At 44.1% G+C, this 20977-nt stretch overlaps 1 protein-coding gene across 8 annotated transcripts in view; it reads right to left on the bottom strand.

Annotated features, from left to right (window-relative positions):
- The window catches only part of AMBRA1 (autophagy and beclin 1 regulator 1), a 166503-nt gene that overhangs the window by 28494 nt on the left and 117032 nt on the right, over positions 1-20977 (bottom strand). For all 8 annotated transcript variants that reach the window (XR_010664376.1, XM_065943868.1, XM_065943866.1 and 5 more), the window contains 3 exons: positions 14810-14920; positions 3475-3663; positions 2551-2705 (listed from right to left, as the gene is read on the bottom strand). Coding sequence is in view for 7 of the 8 variants with exons in the window: in XM_065943868.1 (XP_065799940.1) it covers positions 2551-2705; positions 3475-3663; positions 14810-14920 (455 nt within the window). In the remaining variant the exon portion in view is untranslated. The remainder of the gene's footprint in view (positions 1-2550; positions 2706-3474; positions 3664-14809; positions 14921-20977) is intronic.

Genomic DNA, 20977 nt, shown 5'->3' with positions numbered 1-20977 from the left:
CCCTCCCACCGGGTACTGAATTCAGGGACATGTGCTGAGTGCTTTGCTGTCTTCGGTCATAAGGCGCAACCGAGACCTGGAAAACCAGAAATCTTTCTCTAGCACGGGGGCTTAAAGTCAGACTGGGTGGACACAGGGTGAGCAAAAACTTGGCTGAGAAGCCCAGATCCTGCCTCCTATGTGAGAGAAACACTTCCCAAATGAGAACTTTCAAATTACTTAGCTCCTCTCCTAAGTGGTGTGGGCGTCCTCAGTCGTGTCCAACTCTTTTGCGACCCCATGGACTGTAGCCCACCAGGCTCCCCTGTCTACGGAATTTTCCAGGCAAGAATTCTGGAGTGGATTGCCATTTCCCACTCTGGGGAGTTTCCTAACCCAGGCATGGAACCCACGTCTCCTGCATGGGTGGGTGGATTCTTTAACACTGAATCACCTGGGAAGCCCCTGCTAAGCAGAAGGTGGGGCCTGTTGAGAATCAAAAGCCTGACAAGCCTGGGAGGCCTGACAAGCAGCTCTTGTCATGCACGCAGCAGCTGGCTAGGTGCCCTGCGCCCCTCATCTCCACAGCAGACTTCTCCAACTGCACCCCCTACGCGGCGGGCCCCATCTGTGACAGCATCTTGGCTTCCACTCTGGAGCTGTCTGCCTTCAGCCAGGTGTTTCTGGTTACTTATGGAAGAGAGGAACCTTGCTAGGATGGCAGGCTGTGCCCAAAAGTTGGGCAGGAGCCCTGGCTTCTGGAAGAGGCTGCAGATGTCCATTACTGCTCCTGTCTCTTAGTGATTAGAAACCATTACTCCATAGTCAGGCAGGAAGGGTAAGAAGAACAGCAAGGACCAAGACTCGAGGTGGTGAAAAGCAGACACCAGGTACTTTTACCAACCAAATCTGCTTAACATAAGAATATTTAAAGTTCACCTTCCATCCTCATTTCTCTAGGTAAGAAAACAGGCTTGATGAACTTCTGCGAAGTCCCCTCCCAATCACTCAATGTCAAACATTTCCAGTCACACGGAATTCAAGAATCAGAACTTTCCTGTCATTATGATGTCAAGAGCAGACAATGCCTCGTTTCTACCCTTGCCAGAGGCATGCTGGCACATGAAGTCGCCCTTCACTAGTCCTGCTAGTGACAAGCTGGAAATGATAAGGATGCTTTTCTTAAGATTCTCTTTTATTCCCGCAGCTTCTCCTAAGTATCAGGTTCCTCATTAGGTACTTGGACTTTACAAAGATGAAACAGACAGGGTCTCTATTCTCAACGAGCTCCTGGGCCAAGAGAGGAGAATGACACGGAGATACGGAATGGCAGTTTGGTGTGACGAGTGTTAACACAGACAGTGTGCTCCATACAGGGGAGTGATCAACCCGGATTCGAAGATGCCACAGCAGGGAAGCAGCCTGCACGCAGTTGGGTTTCGGGGAGAAGAGGACACTCCAGATAAAGGCACTCAGGCAGGAGAAGGCCTTATGCGTTCCAGGGGCTTGGAAACTGGCTCAACAGAGCAGGGCTTCTTCCCTGCAGAACTGGAGTGAGAAGACGCTGGAGATGCCACACCTGGCCACCTGCTTTCCACTGCTCTGCGTATCATGGGTCCTGTCTTCAGGCTTTTTCTTTAAACCAATGCTTCAGATTCCAGCCTGAATTCCACAAGCATTTACATGTGTGGCACTAAATGAGCGGCCCTGGGGGATATGCCCCTACGGAGCTTACAGTGAACCTAATTGGGTGGATTAAACAGACATACCACACAGCTAAAGAAAACAGGAAACAACACATAAGCAAGAGCATAAAACCATAAGTGGCACAGCACACAGTGCTAGGGGAATTCACAGGTTCCTAGCTCGAGACAGAGCTTAAATACCATCTAATTAGAGAACTGTTCAAATGCTCAATTCCCCTTGACAAAACCCTGGCCAAATGAGCCCCCGTGGGATGTGAGAATCTCAGTCAGAAGCTAGACTGGTTGAGTCCAGGAGGCCACTAACCCCATGACGCCCAGAGGCTTTTATGGCGATACACAAAGGACGGCTTCAGACAAGAGCAGGTCCTAAACACCAACCTTTCCCTGCTGGTGGATGGACGGGACAGGAGCACGGCAGCTCCGCAGAGTCCGCATCTCCCGCTGTGATTACAGCCTCGGGAAGGGAACATTTCATAGTATACTATCTATCTCTTTTTATAGCCTGCCTCCTCAAAAATTAAAAAACAAAAAGACATAAATATTTCATTGGGTTCCTTATGTATCTCCAGACTACAGGTCTCAAGTTGAAAGGAAGTATTCAGTTTGGTCTCTATCCCAAGATCCTTTCAGGCCTCTGGGGCCCCAGCTTGTGATTTAGGGTATGAGAAAGACTGCCTTTTAGTGGCCCAGAGCATCCAACAGTGAGGCTGGCTGGTCACGACTGGGCCGGACTAGAGTCCTTCCTGGCTCCTTATGGGCGCGACGCCTCTGGTCCTGGCTGGGGGACCACACCTCTGGCCTGCACTCTCTGCCGGCCAGGCCTAGGAGAACCACCACGCGGTGAAGCCACGAGCAAGGCACTCACCCTCATGGAGGTCTCGCCACCGTGCGCCTGCTGTAGCCGGAAGACCTGGGCCACCATGTGCTCCGTGGAGGGGTGCAGCAGGATCCTCCGCGAGGCCAAGCCCACCATCACGTACCGGCCCATCGGGGACAGGCTCACCGAGATGGCGTTGGGACCTGAGGGCCAGAAGCAGAGAGGTGTTCCCTAGAGCTCTCGCGATTACCAACAAATCATCTTTCTGTAGTCTTTCTTCTCTCTCCCTGCTCTTCATCTCTGTTTGGTCATCCTGGGGTTAATCTCACAGGACGGCAGTGAGGAGTACAATGAGAAGGTGTGTAAAGTACTACGTCTAGCTCTTGACATATAAAGAGTACTTAAGGAATGCTAACCTGTATTAGCACAGAATCACATTTAAAAATTATCATCGTACTCTAACTGCTATTTTGAAATCCATTTTTTTCACTTCATACATTACAAACATTTTTCACCATTAAACATTCCTCTGTAAGAGCATTTTAAAGGCCAAATGGTATTCTGTCTTGTCAATGCACCATCATTTATTTAAGCAACTCTTCAGAATTTGACATTTTTCTCTGTGACAAATAATACCGCTGTGAACACCCTTGTACATAAATCTACACAATGCCAGACTGGCTTGCAGTGTGTGAGCGTGCCCACTTCCCCGAGCCATGACCGAGAACAGAGCTCCTCCCCCACTCTCGCCCCTCACAACGGGAGTATGCTGGTGATGCCACGGTGGTGGGGAGGACTCTCATTCTGGGACTCTCCTGCAACGCTACCAGCTAGGACAGAGCATCTTCCTCTGACCTGTGCCTGTGAAGCAGGGGGCAGCATGTGACCATCACTCCCACCTAAGTGGTGCCTCACCAGGGAATGCCAGGCCGAGGTACCACGTGTCGCTATGCTGGGCTTCCCATCCCTTACCAAACCGCTTGGTGTAGAGCATCTCGCCCAGGTTATGGGGGGCCAGGGAGTACACTGCCAGGATGCCTTCGTCAGGAAAGCCCCTCTGACTGCTAGGGATGAACGCTGCCAGGAGCTGGCCATCTGCAGAAATGTCACAGCTGGCATCATTGTAGATTTTGCAGTTCTGCACCAGCACATTCACGGAGGCTGCATCAGACAAAGAAAGAAAAGAGGGTAAGGAAGTCTGGAGTTAATGGTGTGAAAAATGCTGGGTCAAGACATTCGGGGGTGTCTCCCTAAGGGCCTGAATCCGAACCCTCTCCAGAAATACTGAAGGCTGCCTTATCCTACTAAAATGTCACGAAACAAGCCACACAAGACACTGAAAAGATATCTCTTCTACCCCTGTAATAGGAAACTACAGTCAATACACCACAACCACCTACTGAGTCCTAGCTCACACTCAAGAGACAACATTTGAGAGATAAGGAGAAAGTTATTAAAAATTGACCCTGAAGAGCCACTCAACAGCTGTTATTGTCCAAAAGATCAAAACTGAGATGAAAGAAAATGTAAACCCACTGATTCCAAGAAAAAGGTGATACAGGTAAAACTTGCTTGGGGGTGAGAATGCTACTCTCCACCTCTATGTGACCTTGGAGAAGGAAATCATTTCACAAATTTGTGTCTTATTTTCTCCTTTAAGAAAACTGGAGCATTTAGAGACTTCAGTCTTCTGGACAGCTCCTTGCTGATACTAATTCCTAATTCCACAAGAGAGGATAAAGAGAAAGCCCAGCCCTGCTTGGAGGGCTGGAACTTTTCACTCTGCTTGGGAGGGTGGGTCCCTCCACCCTTGCCAGAAGCCCATGACCATGGACAGCTCCAGTCTGCACTTAGCACTTATGAGAATTATGCACGGTCAGCCAGGAGGCAGGCCGGCTCAGCATGAGGGTTTGGGCGGGGCGGGGCGGGGCGGGGCGGAGGTCGGTGTTGGTGGGGAGAATCCATTCCACCTGACAACCTAAGCGATGTGAGCCAGCTCCGGGACTGGGCCTGCATACCTGGTCTCAGTTCCCATTTGAACCCCTCTCTGAGGCCCACTGTGCACATCTATGGAAGTGGTCTACCCTCGATGTGAGCCTGGAACCAGGGTGCCTGCAGGACGGGCATGAGCGGGACAGCACAACACATCCAAAGGGAACAGACCACAGCACGTCCAAGCGCCTCTGGGCTCTGTCTCCTTCAGATCCGCCTTATGTGCATGTGCAAAGAGACTGGTTTACTCTTTCTCTCTCTCGTAAAAATTCTTCTTGGCTGCACCATGAGGATGTGGGATCTTAGTTCCCCGACCAGGGATTGAACCTGTGCTCCCTGCACTGGAAATGCAGAGTCGTAAACCGTGGGACCTCCAGGGAAGTCCCTCTTTCTCTTACTGCAAGATTACTTAAACAGCCACTGGCAGAGGCATTATAGTTAAAACAAACCAACAGGCAAGCTCAAGAGCCCTCACCAGATTCTAGGTGAGCTACTCCAGGAGCCAATGTCAAGGGCGAGTTTCCTCAGGAAAGTACCCTAAGGAAAAGAAAACAAAGAACTGCTTTCTAGGGGCGGGTGGAGGGACTGTTGAGGTTTATCAGGAACTTGGGAGTGACTTCTAAAGCTCTATATTCATCTCCCTCTCTCTGTGTGTTGTTAATGAAGCCACACAGATGACAGAGTAGATCAAAAAAGACATCGGAACACAGTGACTGGCTACGGTGCCAATTCCTGGGGGCTGACACGGACCGCACCATCACACGTAGCACCGAGAAGGGACCACAAGGATGGTTCTGTTTGCTAACTAATAAAATAATGACAGCCAAATACTCAGTGCTATCACCATTAGGGCTCTGTGCTGCTCAACTTCCAACCCACCATCTGCTCGGGACTGTGTGGCTAGATCGATCTAGTTAGCGCTGAGACCGTCTGCTCCTTACTCAGGGTCCCAAACCTGTTGCCAGAAAGATAACAATCTCCTCCCTTCCCTGAATAGGCACAGCATTACAGCTGGGGATACAGAGTCAAAGGAACTGGGGGAGCTTTAAGAGTGAGTCCATCTTCGTTTTCTAACCTTGATGTTGGCACAGTTCTCAGAAAGGTAAAAAGAAACTGACCATCCAAGGTGGAGAGAAAAAGTAAATCACAAATATGAAGTAGGACATGAAAATAAACACAGAAGGAAAGGGACTCAGTGGGCTCTAAGACAGCTCTGCACGGCTTCCATCCTACCTACATTTAATGTCTCAAAGATGCATGTATTTTATGAAAGGAGGCTTTTCTACCTTGCTGTTAGAGTTCTAGTTCCTATGTGTTAACCTGCAGTTTAAACATACAGAAGCCTACAATGACCCTCAAAACTCACCACCACCATGAGAAAAGCACTGCTAGATTGTTGCAGTTCCATCACCAAGTCGTGTCCGACCCTCTGTAACCCCGCTGACTGCGGCATTGCCAGGCTTCCCTGTCCTTCACTATCTCCTGGAGTTTGCTCAAACTCATGTCCGTTGAGTCAGCAATGCTATCCAACTTCCAGATTAATCTCTAAGGTGGGCTGGGGGTGGGGAGGAAATTACAAATAAGGTTTTCCTTCTTCTGAGAAGTTTGGCTCTAACTGACTGAAAAACTGGGCATATAGACAAAAAGCATTTTGTGAGACCCCAAATCCAAGCCACTGCGTCTGTGTCTGTACTGTATAAGGATGATTCCAATTCAATGGCCAGCCCCCAAATTCTGTCCCCTCCCCTCAACCCCACCCAATTTCACAACTGCTCCCAGTTCGTGCAGTGACCTCAGACAGAGATGCAAATAACACATGAAAAGAGAATGCTGGAATTAAAGTGGAGTTTCTCCAGCAGCAGGCTCAATTTGGTGTGTAGCTAGGGATCCAGGGTTTTACTTCTCCCCTAGTGACGGGGACATGGTAGGCAAAGAGTGATTTGGTAGCTTCAGCAAGCACTGGGTGGTGTGTTTACAGTTTCATTAATATTTCAGAGCTCCAATTAGCAATTTACATTTGCTGCTTGTTGTCTATTAATTTCCCACATGGAAATGGAAATCTTCAGTTACAATGGTGAGTGGTCACTGTTTCAATTCATTCGTGCAGTCTTCTCAGAAGGCTGAAATTTTGATGAGTTAATTTACACAGGGAGAGGTTTCCTGGTCCCCTTACTTGTTTTCTCAGGCCATAGGAAAGTAGTGCACTAATGACAAGGACAGCTCATCCTTTTTTGGACTCGGCAATAATGTAATCAGGTGGAGAAAACGGTGAAGTGAAATACAGCCTGGGGTAGTGGCAACCCGCAGGCCACCAGAAATCTTTGTTCTGCTTCCTGCCTTGCCTTACTACAGTGGTTCTCAGGTGTCAGCATGCACCGGAATCACCTGGATTGATTGCTGGGGTGAGGCCTGAGAATCTGTATTTCGAGTGAGTTCCCAGGTGTCTCCGATATTGCTGATCTAGGAACACACTTGAAAACTGCTGCCTCACCAAACACCCCTTGATCCCTGAGCTGGAGTTCCAGCAAACAGTCCTGCACAGAAAGGCCAGACACATGCGGGGAATGATGATGGAGCAGTTAGCTGGGAAGCTGAGGATGGAAATGAGGGCTAGGAAAGCAAGGATTTTTCAAATCAGAACCGCTTCAGAGCTTCAGCGGGGCAGCTCCAGGGGGAGTGAGAACGATGCAGGAGCCAGCAGGAAGCCATGTTCCAGACTTTGCAGTGTAATCGCCTCCTAATTATAAACGATTTCCAAGTCAAAATGCCCTAGCAGGGAATGGGAGGGGTAAGAAATACTGATGCCTGGAGGAGCAGATGGCTCTGCCTTCCTATCAGCTCCATAAATTATAAACAAACACCGCGTACAAAGATCGATTTGCAGCCTGTTGCTGGCTGGCCAGATGAGGCCACAGGAGCGATTGGTGGCTGCAGTGCTTTTGCAAATGCATTAGATCCTGATTTGGAAACCCAAAGGGGTTTAAATCAGCAGGAAAATTTCCTTTTGGCTATCTCTGAGCCCTCAGATTTCAGAATAAGACCTCCTGCACAGAGCTCCAGATGACACTATGTAAATATGCCCAACAGCGGCAATCACAACATCCTCTGTGGATGTGTGTGTGTGCCCCACACCGTTCAGCCTCTGGGTTTCTTCAGGTCACCGGGACACCCTGGTGATCAATGCTACTCACCCATAAGAGCTTACTCTTTAAACACACAGTACATCTAATGAGCTTTTTTTTTTTTTCCATGACAGCAGTTTCAAAATTATCTGTTATACGAGGCCTTACCCACAAACTTCTTAACTCTTTACAGATAGAAATCCATTAATCCTACATCTCAACTAAGAGAAATAGGTGGTGAGATTCTTTAGCCTAATTCTAGAAAAGGGTTGAATTCAATTCAGATTAAGTCAGATGACACAGCAACACAGAGGGTGCTGACCACACATGAGTAAAACTGAGGGCCAGTGGCTCCCAGGCACATGCTGGGCCCAAGCCAAACGCTACCCTCCTCTGGGAAGCAGGCAAGGTCCAGAAACAAATGCAAAGCAGACCCCCAACTTAACTCTGCCGACAACTCAATCTATCAAAACTGTAACGAGACTTTATTTAGGCCAACCAGGAAAAGCAGAGTTAATGACAGGAACCTCAGGTAAAAGTGACTGGCATTCTAGAGGGTAAGACCATGGCAAGAAACGTCGGCCACCAACGAACCCTAAACTCCTAGAATGCCAAGTTTTCCTCCTAAGTAACTCTTGAGTAAAATAGGGCACTTTTAAGAAGCAGAATTCTACCACTACACAGGACCTAAATGAGGGGGAAAGGTGAGCCAAGGTAAATAAGTCGATCTAGCTGTACCATAATGCTCTTTGATCAGTTCAGGGTTTACAATACCCATGATCAAAGGAAGCAGGAAGGAACAGAGAAGGAGAATGACAGGAAGCTGCAGTCAGAACAACTGGAGGCTTGTACAGAGAATGTTAAGGACAACCAAAAAGACTGTGCCAGCAGCACGTCCAGTGCCTGTATTCTTCAGAATTGGTTTTTCTTTCAAAGAAAATTGTCTCCCACTGGGGAGAAAACAACATGCTTCAGAATGTTGGATCAGAAGCCAATTACAGATGAGCCAACAGGTTAAGACAGAACTATCTTCTTTACATGAACATCACTCTCCAGAGGTACCTCTTGGAGTACTGAAAACAGAGCAGGGGTGACTTTAGAATTATGGCCATACTCTCAAAGAATCACGGTGTAATTTTCAAGAAAAAGACATGATAAAAAGAGCTAACATTCATTGACCATTTACTACAGTAGGTGCCAGATGTTGTTCAGAGTGCTTGATGTGTACTAACTAATTTAATTCTCATAACAGTCACATGAAGTTGGCACTATTATAACCCTCATTTTATAGACAAGGAAACTAAGGTGCAGAGAGATTAATTAACCAAGGTTACACTGTTAGAAGGTGGCTGCGCAGATCTGAACCCAGACAGGTGGCTCAAGAGTTCATTTGCTTAATCAACATAAGGCAGTTGACAGAACGTTACCAAAGAACGACCTCTCCCTATGTTTGTGGGAAAAAGACAGGAAAGAACAAAGCAACCAGCTCAGACCTTAAAATTATAAAAAAGTACAAGTAATTATAAGAGTACTTAAACTGTTCTAGACAATGAAAAACTTTCAAATTATATTTGCAACACAAGCATAACATTGATACCAAAACTCACAGATTTCAAGGAAAAACCTCTTGAAGTAAATTATCAGTAAGCTATGTGGAAAGAATTTAATGCTAAAGAACATACCATGAACCGGGTAGGGTTTATTCAAGGGAGGTAAGGAGGGGTTCAATATTATAGAATCTATTAACATAATGATCATATTATTAGGTCAAAGGAAAGAAAAAAACATTTAGTTATCATCATAGAAGATGATAAGACATGAGTGAATTTAATATCTAATCTCTCTTTTTTTTGGTTACGCAGCTTATAGGATCTTAGTTCCCCAACCAGGGGTTGAACCTGGGCTTCAGGAAGTGAAAGCATTAAGTCCTAACCACTGGACCACCAGGGAATTCCCAGTCTCTATTCTTGATAAAAATTAACAATAAAATATGAATAAATAGAGGCTTCCCTGGTGGCTCAACGGTAAAGAATCTGCCTGCAATGCTGGAGTTGTAGGAGATGCGGGTTTGATCCCTGGGTTGGGAAGATCCCCTGGAGGAGGGCATGGCAATCCACTCCAGTATTCCTGCCTGGAGAATCATATGGACAGAGGACCCTGGCAGGCTACAGTCCATTTGGTTGCAAAGAGTTGGACACGATTAAAGCGACTTAGCACGCACACATATACAAGGATAGATGTCTTCCTTAAAATGATAAACTAGTTCTGGTTTAGCCCAAAAGTTAACTATGCATACTGGGAAAAAGCTAGATGTTTCCTACTGAAATCAGGAATGATATGAGGATGCCTGCTATTATTTAACACTGTTCTGATTGTAGCAGCCAATACAGTTAGACAAGAAGAAGAAATCACAGGTGTACAACTTGAAATGGAGAAGGTAAAATTAATACCATTTACCGATAACATACCCAGAGACTGAACTGAATAACAACTATAATTAATAAACAAATGCAGTAAAAGAGCAGAATTTTTAAAAAAGCTTTTAACAATAAACTTTGAAAATGTATAAAATTACATGAAGAAAACTTTAAGAACATAAGAGAGACTTGGAGAGACAGAAAATCATGCCATGTTCTTACATAATAAGATACCACAAAAATACTGAGTCTCCTTAAGTTATTTTATATATTTAATGGGATCACATTAATTACACTGACAGGATTTTTTCAGGGCGGTGAAGGAAAGAAGCGAGGTAGTTTTAAAGTCCATACAGACGACCAAAACGTTCAAGCAGGCAGGAAATTTTGGATTAAAAAACAACAAAAGGAGACCAGTCCTACCAGATACTAAAAGACAGAGCCTCAAACTTAAACCAATGTGACACTGTTACATGAATAATCAGACAGATTCCTGGGGCAGAAAAGACAGGAGAAATATATCTATATACTCACAGGATACTAATAGGATGAAAGTGACATCCCAAATCAATGGGGACAAATGAATCATTTTGTATACTGGTTGGGACAAATGAGCAGCCACATGGGGGAAAAGTTGGGTCATACTCTGTTTATTTTGGATTGGGTTAACCTTCTGATGAATCAAAGATTTAAAGAAAAAATTAAAATATAAAAGTACTATCTGATCTTCTGGATGCTGCCGCAAAATCTAGGAACCATAAAAGGAAAGTTGGATAATTCTGACTACTTAAAATAAGTCCTATGACAAAAATAACCTTCAGCAGAGACAAAAGACAAGTGACAACCAGGAAACTCCTCCTATGAGTTAATTTTCTGATTTATAAACAGCTCCTGTAGAACTGATAAGGAAAAGAGCAGCAACGCATGCGCGCGCGCGCACACACACACACACACACACACAGACAGACACAAACACAGACACACACACAAACACACACAGAGACACACACACAAACATACAGACACACGCACACAAACCACATACACACACACACCACACACACACACAGACACACACACAGCACACACAAACACAAACACACGCACACACAGACACACACAGAGACACATAGCACACACACACACACACACATAGCACACACACACACAAACACACACAGACACACAGACACACACAATGCGCACACACACACACACACAGAGGTGAGCCCACGAACAAGCCGAGAAAAGGAAACACATGTGGCTAAATGTATGAAGAGCCATACAACCTGGCTTATAATGCGAGAAATACGAATTTAAAATATCAACATACTATATACATATTTTTTGGCCACACCACATGACTTGCAGGATCCTAGTTCCCCAACTAAGGATTGAACCTGTACTCCCCACAGTGGAAGTTCAGAGCCCTAACGACTGGATCGACAGAGAGTTCCCACTTACATACTATTTTTACTATCAGAGCTGCAAATACTCTAAAATATGACAGAGCAATCTGAAAACAAGAGTTTAAGGAAACATGCACGCTCATGAACCGCAGGTGAGAATGTCGATTGGTACGCTCTCTCCACAGAGGGTGGTTTAGCAGTACCTACCCAAATCACGAATCCACATATTCTTCCTCCCTACAATTCCATTTCTAGGAATTTATCCTATTATATTCTTGCACATGTGCAAAATGACAAACTGCGACACAGTTTGCACAGTGTAAGACTGAAACAGCTTAAAAGTTCCTCAGCAGAACACTGGTTAAAAAATGGAATCTAGTGGGACTTCCCTGCTGGTTCCAGTGGGGGTTCCTGCTGGTTCCAGTGATCTGCCTACCAATGCAGGAGATATGGGTGTGACTCCTGATCCGGGAAGATCCCGCAAGTTCTGGAGCGACTAAGCTCCCGAGCCACAGCTACGAAGCTGCTTCACTAGAGCCCAGGGAGCCGCAACTACCGAGCCCACGTGCCGAGAGCCTCTGCTCCACAGCAAGAGAGGCCGCTGCAGTGAGAAGCCTGCGCACCGCAAGAGAGGAGCCCCTGCTCTCTGCAACTAGAGAGGAGCCCACACCGCAACGAACACCCAGTGCAACAACAACAGAAAGTAATCCAGAGATTTCACTTGGGCGGTGGGATGCTAGGCAGTCAATAAAGAATGAATAAACGACATACTGATACAGAAAGATCATCAAGATATAAAGAAAGCAAAGTACAGAGAGAAAAGTACGTATAACATGCTTTGTTGCTGTTGTTCAGTCACTAAGCGCTCTTCAACTCCTTGCGACCCCATGGACTGCAGCACACAGGCTCCCCGTCCCTCACTGTCTCCCAGGGTTTGCTCAGATTCACGTCCATTGACTCGGTGATGCTAACTAAACATTTCATCCTCTGCCAACCCCTTCTTCTTTTGCCTTCACTCTTTCCCAGCATAAGGGTCTTTTCCAATGAGTCAGCTCTTTGCATCAGGTGGCTGAAGTATTGGAGCTTCAGCTTCGGTCCTTTCAATGAATATTCAGGTTGCTTTCCTTTAGGATTGACTAGTTTGATCTCCTTGCTGTCCAACGGACTCTCAAGAGTCTTCTCCAGCACTACAATTCAAAACTGTCAATTCTTCAGCCCTCAGCTTTCTTTATGGTCCAACTTCAACATCAGTACATGACTACTGGAAAAACCATAGCTTTGACTACACATGGACCTTTGTCAGCAAAGTGATGTCTCTGCTTTTTAATATGCTGTCTAGGTTTGTCACAGTTTTCCTTCCAAAGGGTATAATATGCTACCACTTAGCTTAGATAGAGGTGGAAAAACATAATTTGCATATACATATATATAATATCTTTGAAAAGATAAACAGGAAACTGCTAACTGTGCCTATGGGGTGGAGAGGTGTGTAGCTGGGAGCAGGGTTGGGAAACTTCTCACTGTATATCCTTTTATATTTTAAAAATCTTTGGTAAATATATTTCAGATTGTAATAAAAAAAATAAAGCAAACAGAATGAAGAAACAAAGTATCTGGGGAAAATTACGGCAAATAAGATTCAGGCCAGAAAGAGAGAGGTAAACAAGCTAACCGTATTTAACAAGGGAAAAGGTAGAGTGCATTTGATTTCTAGTGGAGTTAAAGAATAGATTATTGAACATGTGGCTTAAAAGCACTTGGGAAGAAAATGATTGCTACTGAGGTTGCACTAACAGCAGGATATGAAAAACTGACCTCATTTTTATGGTCTCATAAGGATACCAAGACTGGCATGCTGGGAAACGCCACAAACAGAGGCTATCTTGAGTGTTTCAAAGTGTCTGACAAACTCTCCCAATGCCCTATAGACACGGTGAAAAATATGGCTTTCACGAGTGACCAACCAAGCCCAGGTGCAAATTCATGAACCAAAATCAACACAAAGGAAGTCCACAGGAACATACCGCCAGGCTTGGTGCAAAGTCCTGACGCACCACTTTTGCTGGCAATCCAAAGTAAGACAGAGGAAGCATGTCTATCAAATTAGAAGATGGTGTAAACAAGGTTGGGAAAAAAGGACTGAATCAAAGTTTGAAAAGATGTTGAGAGGCAGGAACTAAGAAGTACGATTATTAGTACACTGTTAAGATAAAGCTTAACAGAAACAAATGTAACTCCTTTAGTTTTTAAAACATCGAACTGCACAAGTAAGTATACGATGGTAGAGTTCTGGTATTAACAATTATCAAGGAATTATAAGTGGCTGCAAACCCAACAGTGGCTTCAGAAAAGGTTGCTGAAAACTCAGGCTGAACCAATACTGTCCAAACCATCACCGTGCTCTGTTCTGGACAGCTCTCGTCTGGAGAGTTCTACTTCGTTCTGCCCCTCCTCAAATGTAAGAAGGGAAATGAGCAGAACTGTCAAGGATTTGAAAACCAGATCTTAAAAGGAACCTCAGGAATTCTGGCCTAAAAAGAACAATTTAAAGGGAAGTGGCAGTTTATCTTCAAACAGCTGGTAGACTGTCAGTCAGAAGAGACATCATCACACTTATTCTGTAGAGGTTCAGAGGTAGACCCAGGACCAATGGGAGGGAGTGACAGCAAGGGAGATGGTGGCTGCATATAAGAAAAAACATCTGAAAAGGAACTGAGCAGTGACGGGCTAGAGTTAACTCACCAGACAGTGACCTATCACTCCAAGTGTTCAAGCAGAGGCTGAACCTCCACTTCTCAGGAATGTGTGAGAGTGCATCATTAGACAGAAAATGAAATGAGATGTCTAAGATGCTGTGATTCCAACTGAACTACTGGGACATGGGATTGTGGACTCCTTTAGAAGCTGGGAAACAGACTGTCAGACAGACATTCTGCAAATCACACATCAATCAGGCCCCTCCCTCTGTTCCATTCGGATGTAGATGAATAAATAAATCAGTTTATCATCACTGCAGTCTTTCCTCAAGGGTCTAGCTCTCAGCTCTTATACTCCCTTCACCTTCTCTTTCTCTCAGTTCCACCCAACTTCTAGGCGTGAGACAATGAATGCTAATTGGTAAAGTCCTGGGGCAGAAATCTTCATTTTGGGGTCCACTTCAGTACTGTTCACTGCTCAGGGTGGGTGCTCAATAGACATTTGCTGAATTGCTTAGTGAGAGCCGGAGAAGAGCTGCAGAAATGGCATGGAGCCGTCAGCTACTCAATGAGGTGATGAAAAATCCAGTGCTGTTGCGGATCTCTGAGAGCTGGCTCACCAGTTAACAGACAGACTTTCCACCAGTATCCCCAGTTCTCCTTTGGCTTACCATTACTGATTTCTGGGAGGTCAAACTTAGTGAAGTCCCACCACTGGAGCCGGTAGGTAGTATTGGCAATGTTACTGGCCACAGCAGACTGTCCATCACCAATCACTGCCCCTGGGTGGGGGAGAAGACAAGGAGAGCACGTTATAGATCTATCTTCGTGTTTCCACGTCAAACATGAGGCAAAACTGGGGTCAGCAGGAGAGGGAGCAAAGGCAGACGCTGAAGGCTGAAGACAGCTGACAAGTCCTATCTGTCAAGTCTCTCTCTCAAAGAGAAACCAGACATATTTCTCAAGGACAATTCTGCTTGTAAATATAATCCCATATTACGTTATGTTATATTAATCAGCCTCCCTTTCCACTATTACTTAACACTGACTGAGTGCCACCAAAGTGGCAACGTACTGTCTGGTAGGCTTAAAGAGACAATCTGAAAAGACAAATGTTTTCATAAAATGTTGGGAAAGAAACATGAAAAATGAGAGGACACCGTGAACACAGAAAGGCCCCACAGAAAAGCGTTCAGTCCCTGGATGTCTCTGTGGTGAGCGGTGCTCTTCGGGAGAAAGCATCTCCTTTGCATATGACCTTCCTCCCAGGAAAACATCTCAAAAGGAGAGGCTTCCTCCAGGGAACAGGCAGCTAGCATTCAGCTGATTGGATAGACAAAGACAGTAAAGAACAAATGAGGTAATATTTGTTCATTTTTTCTGGACCCCTGGCATATAACACAACAGAAATTTATGAGCTTAGCTTTTCCACATCAGAATATTTTTATTAAGGCAATATTTTATAGCCCTCCTGCCCTGCCCCACCCCCGCTCCAGGAGAACTTCCTTGAATCCAGATTCACTTGTAAAATCTCACGGTTTAACTTTCCCTGAGATATACACTCTGTATGACATTTTTTTCCTTGGTAACCAATTAAACAAAAAATGGATTTTTTTTTTTTTTTAAAACAGGGTGACACTTTAATTTGCAGTTGTATTTCATTTTACATGAACATGTCATTTCTTCCTCCTCCTCCTTCTGAGGTGTGTTTCATACACAACCACCCTTCTGATCAGACAGAGCCAAACCCTCTTGGGAGAATAGAACGTTCGTATATGCTATACAACCTAAACGGTGTTTTCTACTGGAAATCAACTCCGATTTTGAGAAACTGAACTTGTTAGAGCTGACTGGCCTTGGAACAATGGACAACTCTACACCCAGATTCTTCCATATTCTTCCACCCTCCTCCTATGCACGTCACTGCAACAGTTTTTTGTTTTTTTTTTCCCTTCTCCTTTTAGAGAGCTTCATTTATTCCTCTGCTCCTCTTGGTATTTCCCTATTCTTTCCTCAGATGGTCAAGACTGTTCAGAGAGAAGATGATCTCCATACAAGTCATGAAGAATGAGAACAGTACTCTGCTCACTCTCCCCCAGGAACTGCAGGCCACTGCATGAGAACTCTTTCTAACATTAGTGTATTGGTAGACTCCTTGTCCCTGTTTCAATTTGTTAAGAAAGGCACAAACAACAATTCATTTCCAAGATGATGATACTTCTATTGATGGATTAACATATCCTCAATATGCGCAGTCCTGCCCCTATGGGGGCGAAAACTAGCTTGGGGTAGGGGGAAAATCTTGAGAGAGTATAATCCCCAGGATCCCATCAAAGTACTGCAGTATCTGAGCAGATATGCAGCAAATCTGTGATATTAAAATTTCATGGGAGGGACTGATTAGGGGAAAAGGGTCTAAAAAGGCTTCTTCGGAGGGTAATGATAAAATAAAGGTTGAGAAATACTGTTCTAGATAAGCCAACACCATCAAAATAATACATTCCTTAAAATCCTGCAGATTCAAAGACATAGTCCAAAATGGTCATGATTTCTCCAAAGGCCTAAGCAAGACAGCATTTGAGTGGTCTGTCAAAGAGCCCACTGACCTCAAACCCCTACTGAGGGCCCTGGGGCGTATCACTTCAATGAGGTAAACACAGGCCTTTGCTTTTAAACTTTATAGAAAATTCTATAATGATGGTATCTGACTTGGGAAATTTTGCTGAACCTCTGGGTCACGAGGAGGGTAAGCTACCTATAGGACTTTCTTAATAGGAATTTTGTTGATTTCTCCAGGCTTCCTTGACAATGAAAATAATTCTTAAAATTCCAAGGTCCACTTCCCAGGAAAGAATTACTTACTTTCACTTGGACCCACGCTCAATTCCACTGAGTTTATGAATTGTTCCTGTGGTTTGGTTGACATCAACCTCTGACCACTAGTCTCTCTCAAATTACTTTAGTTCCTTAAAATTTCCTCCAACTTTTATCAGACAAGCAAAATGGAAGAAGGAGAGTTGATTTTCTTGGTATATGATGAAAGAAATGCTAGTTGCTAAGAGAACAGGGGGGGAAAAAAAAAACCTAAAGAAACAAACCCCATACTGTAGGAGCTTAAAATCTGGGGGAGAGGACGAGTGCTACAAACAGGAAAACAGTTACAGAAAATACCAGATGCTTTAAGAGCACTGTGGCTCTATCTGCAACTGGAACGCAAACGCCTGAGACTCCAACCCACAGCTCCAGAAGTACCCCGCACGTCCATGCCTCAAGAGACGTCTTCTGGAGAATAGCTGGGCAATAAAATCATTATGCATGGTCAGACTGTGTGGAGGAGACTGGGGAAGTGTTCTCTGCCAGTGGTGCCAGAGTGCTGAGGTGGAACAGAGCCTGGCACCTGGAGAGTTGATTTTCAGGGCCGTGTAAACACAGATTAGGGAGCGAAAGATGCCAGCAACAGGTCAGAGTATCGTCACCAGGTTCCCTTCTGTAAGAACTGCAGGCCAACTGAGCCTGTCTCTTGGAAACATCAGGAAGAAAACATATCACCTTATTAAAAAAAAAACAACAAAAAAACACCCAACCATTTAACAGGCCTCCGGCCGCTAAGCTAAAGGTATAGGAAAGGTGCCAGAGTGAGTTAATGGACGGAGTTACAACAAAGTATTTACAGAGGAGGCACTTAGCCTTGGTAACCAAACCCTGACAGAACGTTGAGGGTGAGGGCTCAAGGTTTTCTCAGTCACAGCAGAATGGAAGGAGCTAAGGACTCAGGGTTTCTCAACCTCCACAGCTGGTATTTTGGGTCGGGTAAGCCTTCCTTTAGGGGATGGGGTGGGTCTTGTGCGTGCTGGGATGGTCAGCAGTGGCCCCGGTCGCCTCCTGCTGGATTGCCAGGAGCACACCACCCCTTCACACCCAGCTGTGACCACCAACAATGTTCCCTGGAGATCAGAATCACTCCTGGCTGGGAAACTCCAAGTTAGATGAGACACAGCCTGCATTTTAACTTCAAGATCAGCGTTCTGAGAAAGCAGTACTACTGGGATGCTCACTCACTGCTAAAGGCACCAGAACCGTCAGCAATACCGATTTTGGAGAGAAACTAATGAAAGGCACACCATTACACAAATATTCCTCTAGCAAACTTCCAGTCTCCCGTTTTGGCCACGGATTACAGCCTGCCTTGAACTGGGATCTTATGAGTTACCTGTTTTTAACATGATTTCTGAGAATATGGGCTTCAGAATCAGATGGATCTGATTTTGACACTTCCTGCTAGTACCTATATTTGTATGCCACTGTAAATTAATCTCTCTGAATCTCAGTTGCCTTAGCTGTAAAAAGTAAATAAAAATCCTTTCAATTTACAGGGCTATTTGGAAAACTCGTTGAAAAAAATACATGTAAAGTGATGGCAAACAATAAGTGTCTAATAAATGTTATTATTGTTGTTGAGTGGCTAAGTTGGGTCTGACTCTTTCGCAACCCCACAGACTGTAGCCTGCCAGGTTCCTCTGTCCATGAGATTTCAAAGGCAAAAATACTAGAGTGGGTTGCCATTTCCTTCTCTAGGGAATCTTTCCAACCCAGGGATGGAACCTACGTCTCCTGCATTGGCCAGAAAGATTCTTTACCACTGAGCCACCAGGGAACCCATCTAATAAATGACTGCCATTAAAATTATTTTAATTATTTATACCAATCTCTATATGCTCTTCCCCTATAGGTATAGCTCTGTAAGCAACAGCTCAGAGACAGAGGTTCTTGTGTAAGAGACGGGTCCAAATAGTGTGCCAGGACCAAGAAAGGAAAGTGCTTCATTTTAGAATTAAGAACAAATGCGTAGGACCTAGATTCCTTAGGAACATTCTCCTTGAAAGACAGCTCAGGCAAAGTCAGTCCACATACTGGTCTGCAAAACACACTGTGATGAATTTAAAAGAACTGAAATCATTCAAAACATGCTGTCAGAAAACAAGGAAATTAAACTAGAAATCAGTAATGGAAAGACAACTGGTAAATTCCAAAATACTTGGAGATTAAGCAACACACTTTAAATAACACATGGCTCAGAGAAGACATCTCAAGAGAAACTTTAAAATATTTTGAACTAAATGAAAATGAAAATACAGCTTATTAAAACTTGTGGAATGTAGCAAAAGCAGTGCTTAGATGGAATATTACTGCTTTGAATGCATACCCTAGAAAATAAGATCTAAAATCAATAATTTAAATATCTACTTTATGAAATAAGAAAAAGAGCTAATTAAATCCAGAGTAAGCAGAAGAAAAGAAATAATCAAAATTAGAGTAGGAATCAATGAGACTGAAAACAGGAAATCAATAGAGGGGGGGAAAAAAAAATCAATGAAACCAAAAGCTGGTTCTTTGAAAAGATCAATAAAATCAACAAACCTTTAGCCAGGCTAACTAAGGCAAAAAAGAGAGCAGACACAAACTATTAATATCAGAAATGAAAGAGAGGCTATCGCCACTGATACCATGGACACTAGGAGGGCAGTAAAAAACTTTACAAGTAACTCAATGTCCACAAGTTTGATAACCTAGGTGAAATGGACCAGTTCCTTGAGAGACAGTCTACCAAAATTTACACAAGAAGAAATAGATAACCTGAATAGGCCTGTATCTAATACACTGAATCAATCATTAGAAGGCTCTTAAAACAGAAAGTGCCAGGCTCATGTGGGTTCACTGGTAAATTCTACCAGACATCGAAGGAAGAAATTACACCAAATCTCTATAATCTCTTTCAGAAAAACAGAAGTGGGAGTGCTTCTGAGGTCAGTATTACCCCAATACCAAAACCAAAGACAATGAAGAAAGAAAAGCTACAGTCTAATATTTTTTACGAACACAGAAGTAAAAATTCTCAACAAAATGTTGGCAAATAAAATACAATAATGTACATAAAAGAGTTATACAAAGGGGAATTTATCCCAGGTATGCAAGGCTGGTTAAACATTTCAAAATCAGTTAATAAAAGAAAAGAAAAAAAAAAGAAAAAAGAAAACAAAATCAGTTAATATAATCTATCACATCAACTTGATAAAGAGGAAAAATTGTATGATCATATCAATAGATGCAGAAAAGACATCCGACAAAATCCAACACCTATTTTTGACAAAAACTATCATCACACCAGGAAGAGTGGGATATTTCTTGATTTGATAAACAATGTCTACAAAAAACCTGTAGCTACATTTAAAGGTAAGGAAAGACAGCCTGACCCTCGAAAAATCTGAGTTTGAATCATAAGAGTCCAACACACACAGAGATTTTTTTCAACAAATATGTACTACAGTACTACATGATTTGCAGGTAGTTGAATCCAAGGGTATGGAAGAACAGGTATGGAGAATCAACTTGAAAGTTATACATGGATTTTCAACTGTGAGGGGGTCAGAGTCCTTATCCTTCACACTGTTCCAGAGTCAATTGTATATGCTTTCTCCCTAAGACTGGGAACAAGCACCTTTCACCCTTCCCCTTCAGCACTGTACTGGAAGCCTACTAAATGCAATAAGACAAGGAAAGCACATAAGAGGTATACTGATAGGAGAGGAAGAAATAAAACTTTCTTTGTTCACAGGTGACATAATTGTTTATGTTGTGGTTGTCATTGTTCAGTTGCCCAGTCAAGTCCGACTCTTTGCAACCTCATGGACTGCAGCATGCCAGGCCTCCCTGTCCCTTACCATCTCCCGGAGTTTGCCAAAATTCATGTTGGTCGCATCAGTGATGCTGTCCAGCCATCTCATCCTCTGATGTCCTCCTTTTCTTCTGCCCTCAATCTTTCCGAGCATCAGGGACTTTTC

Source organism: Muntiacus reevesi, chromosome 9 (genome assembly GCF_963930625.1).
Source record: "Muntiacus reevesi chromosome 9, mMunRee1.1, whole genome shotgun sequence".
Lineage (NCBI taxonomy): Eukaryota > Metazoa > Chordata > Mammalia > Artiodactyla > Cervidae > Muntiacus > Muntiacus reevesi.
This window is presented reverse-complemented; position numbering and strand designations above follow the sequence as displayed.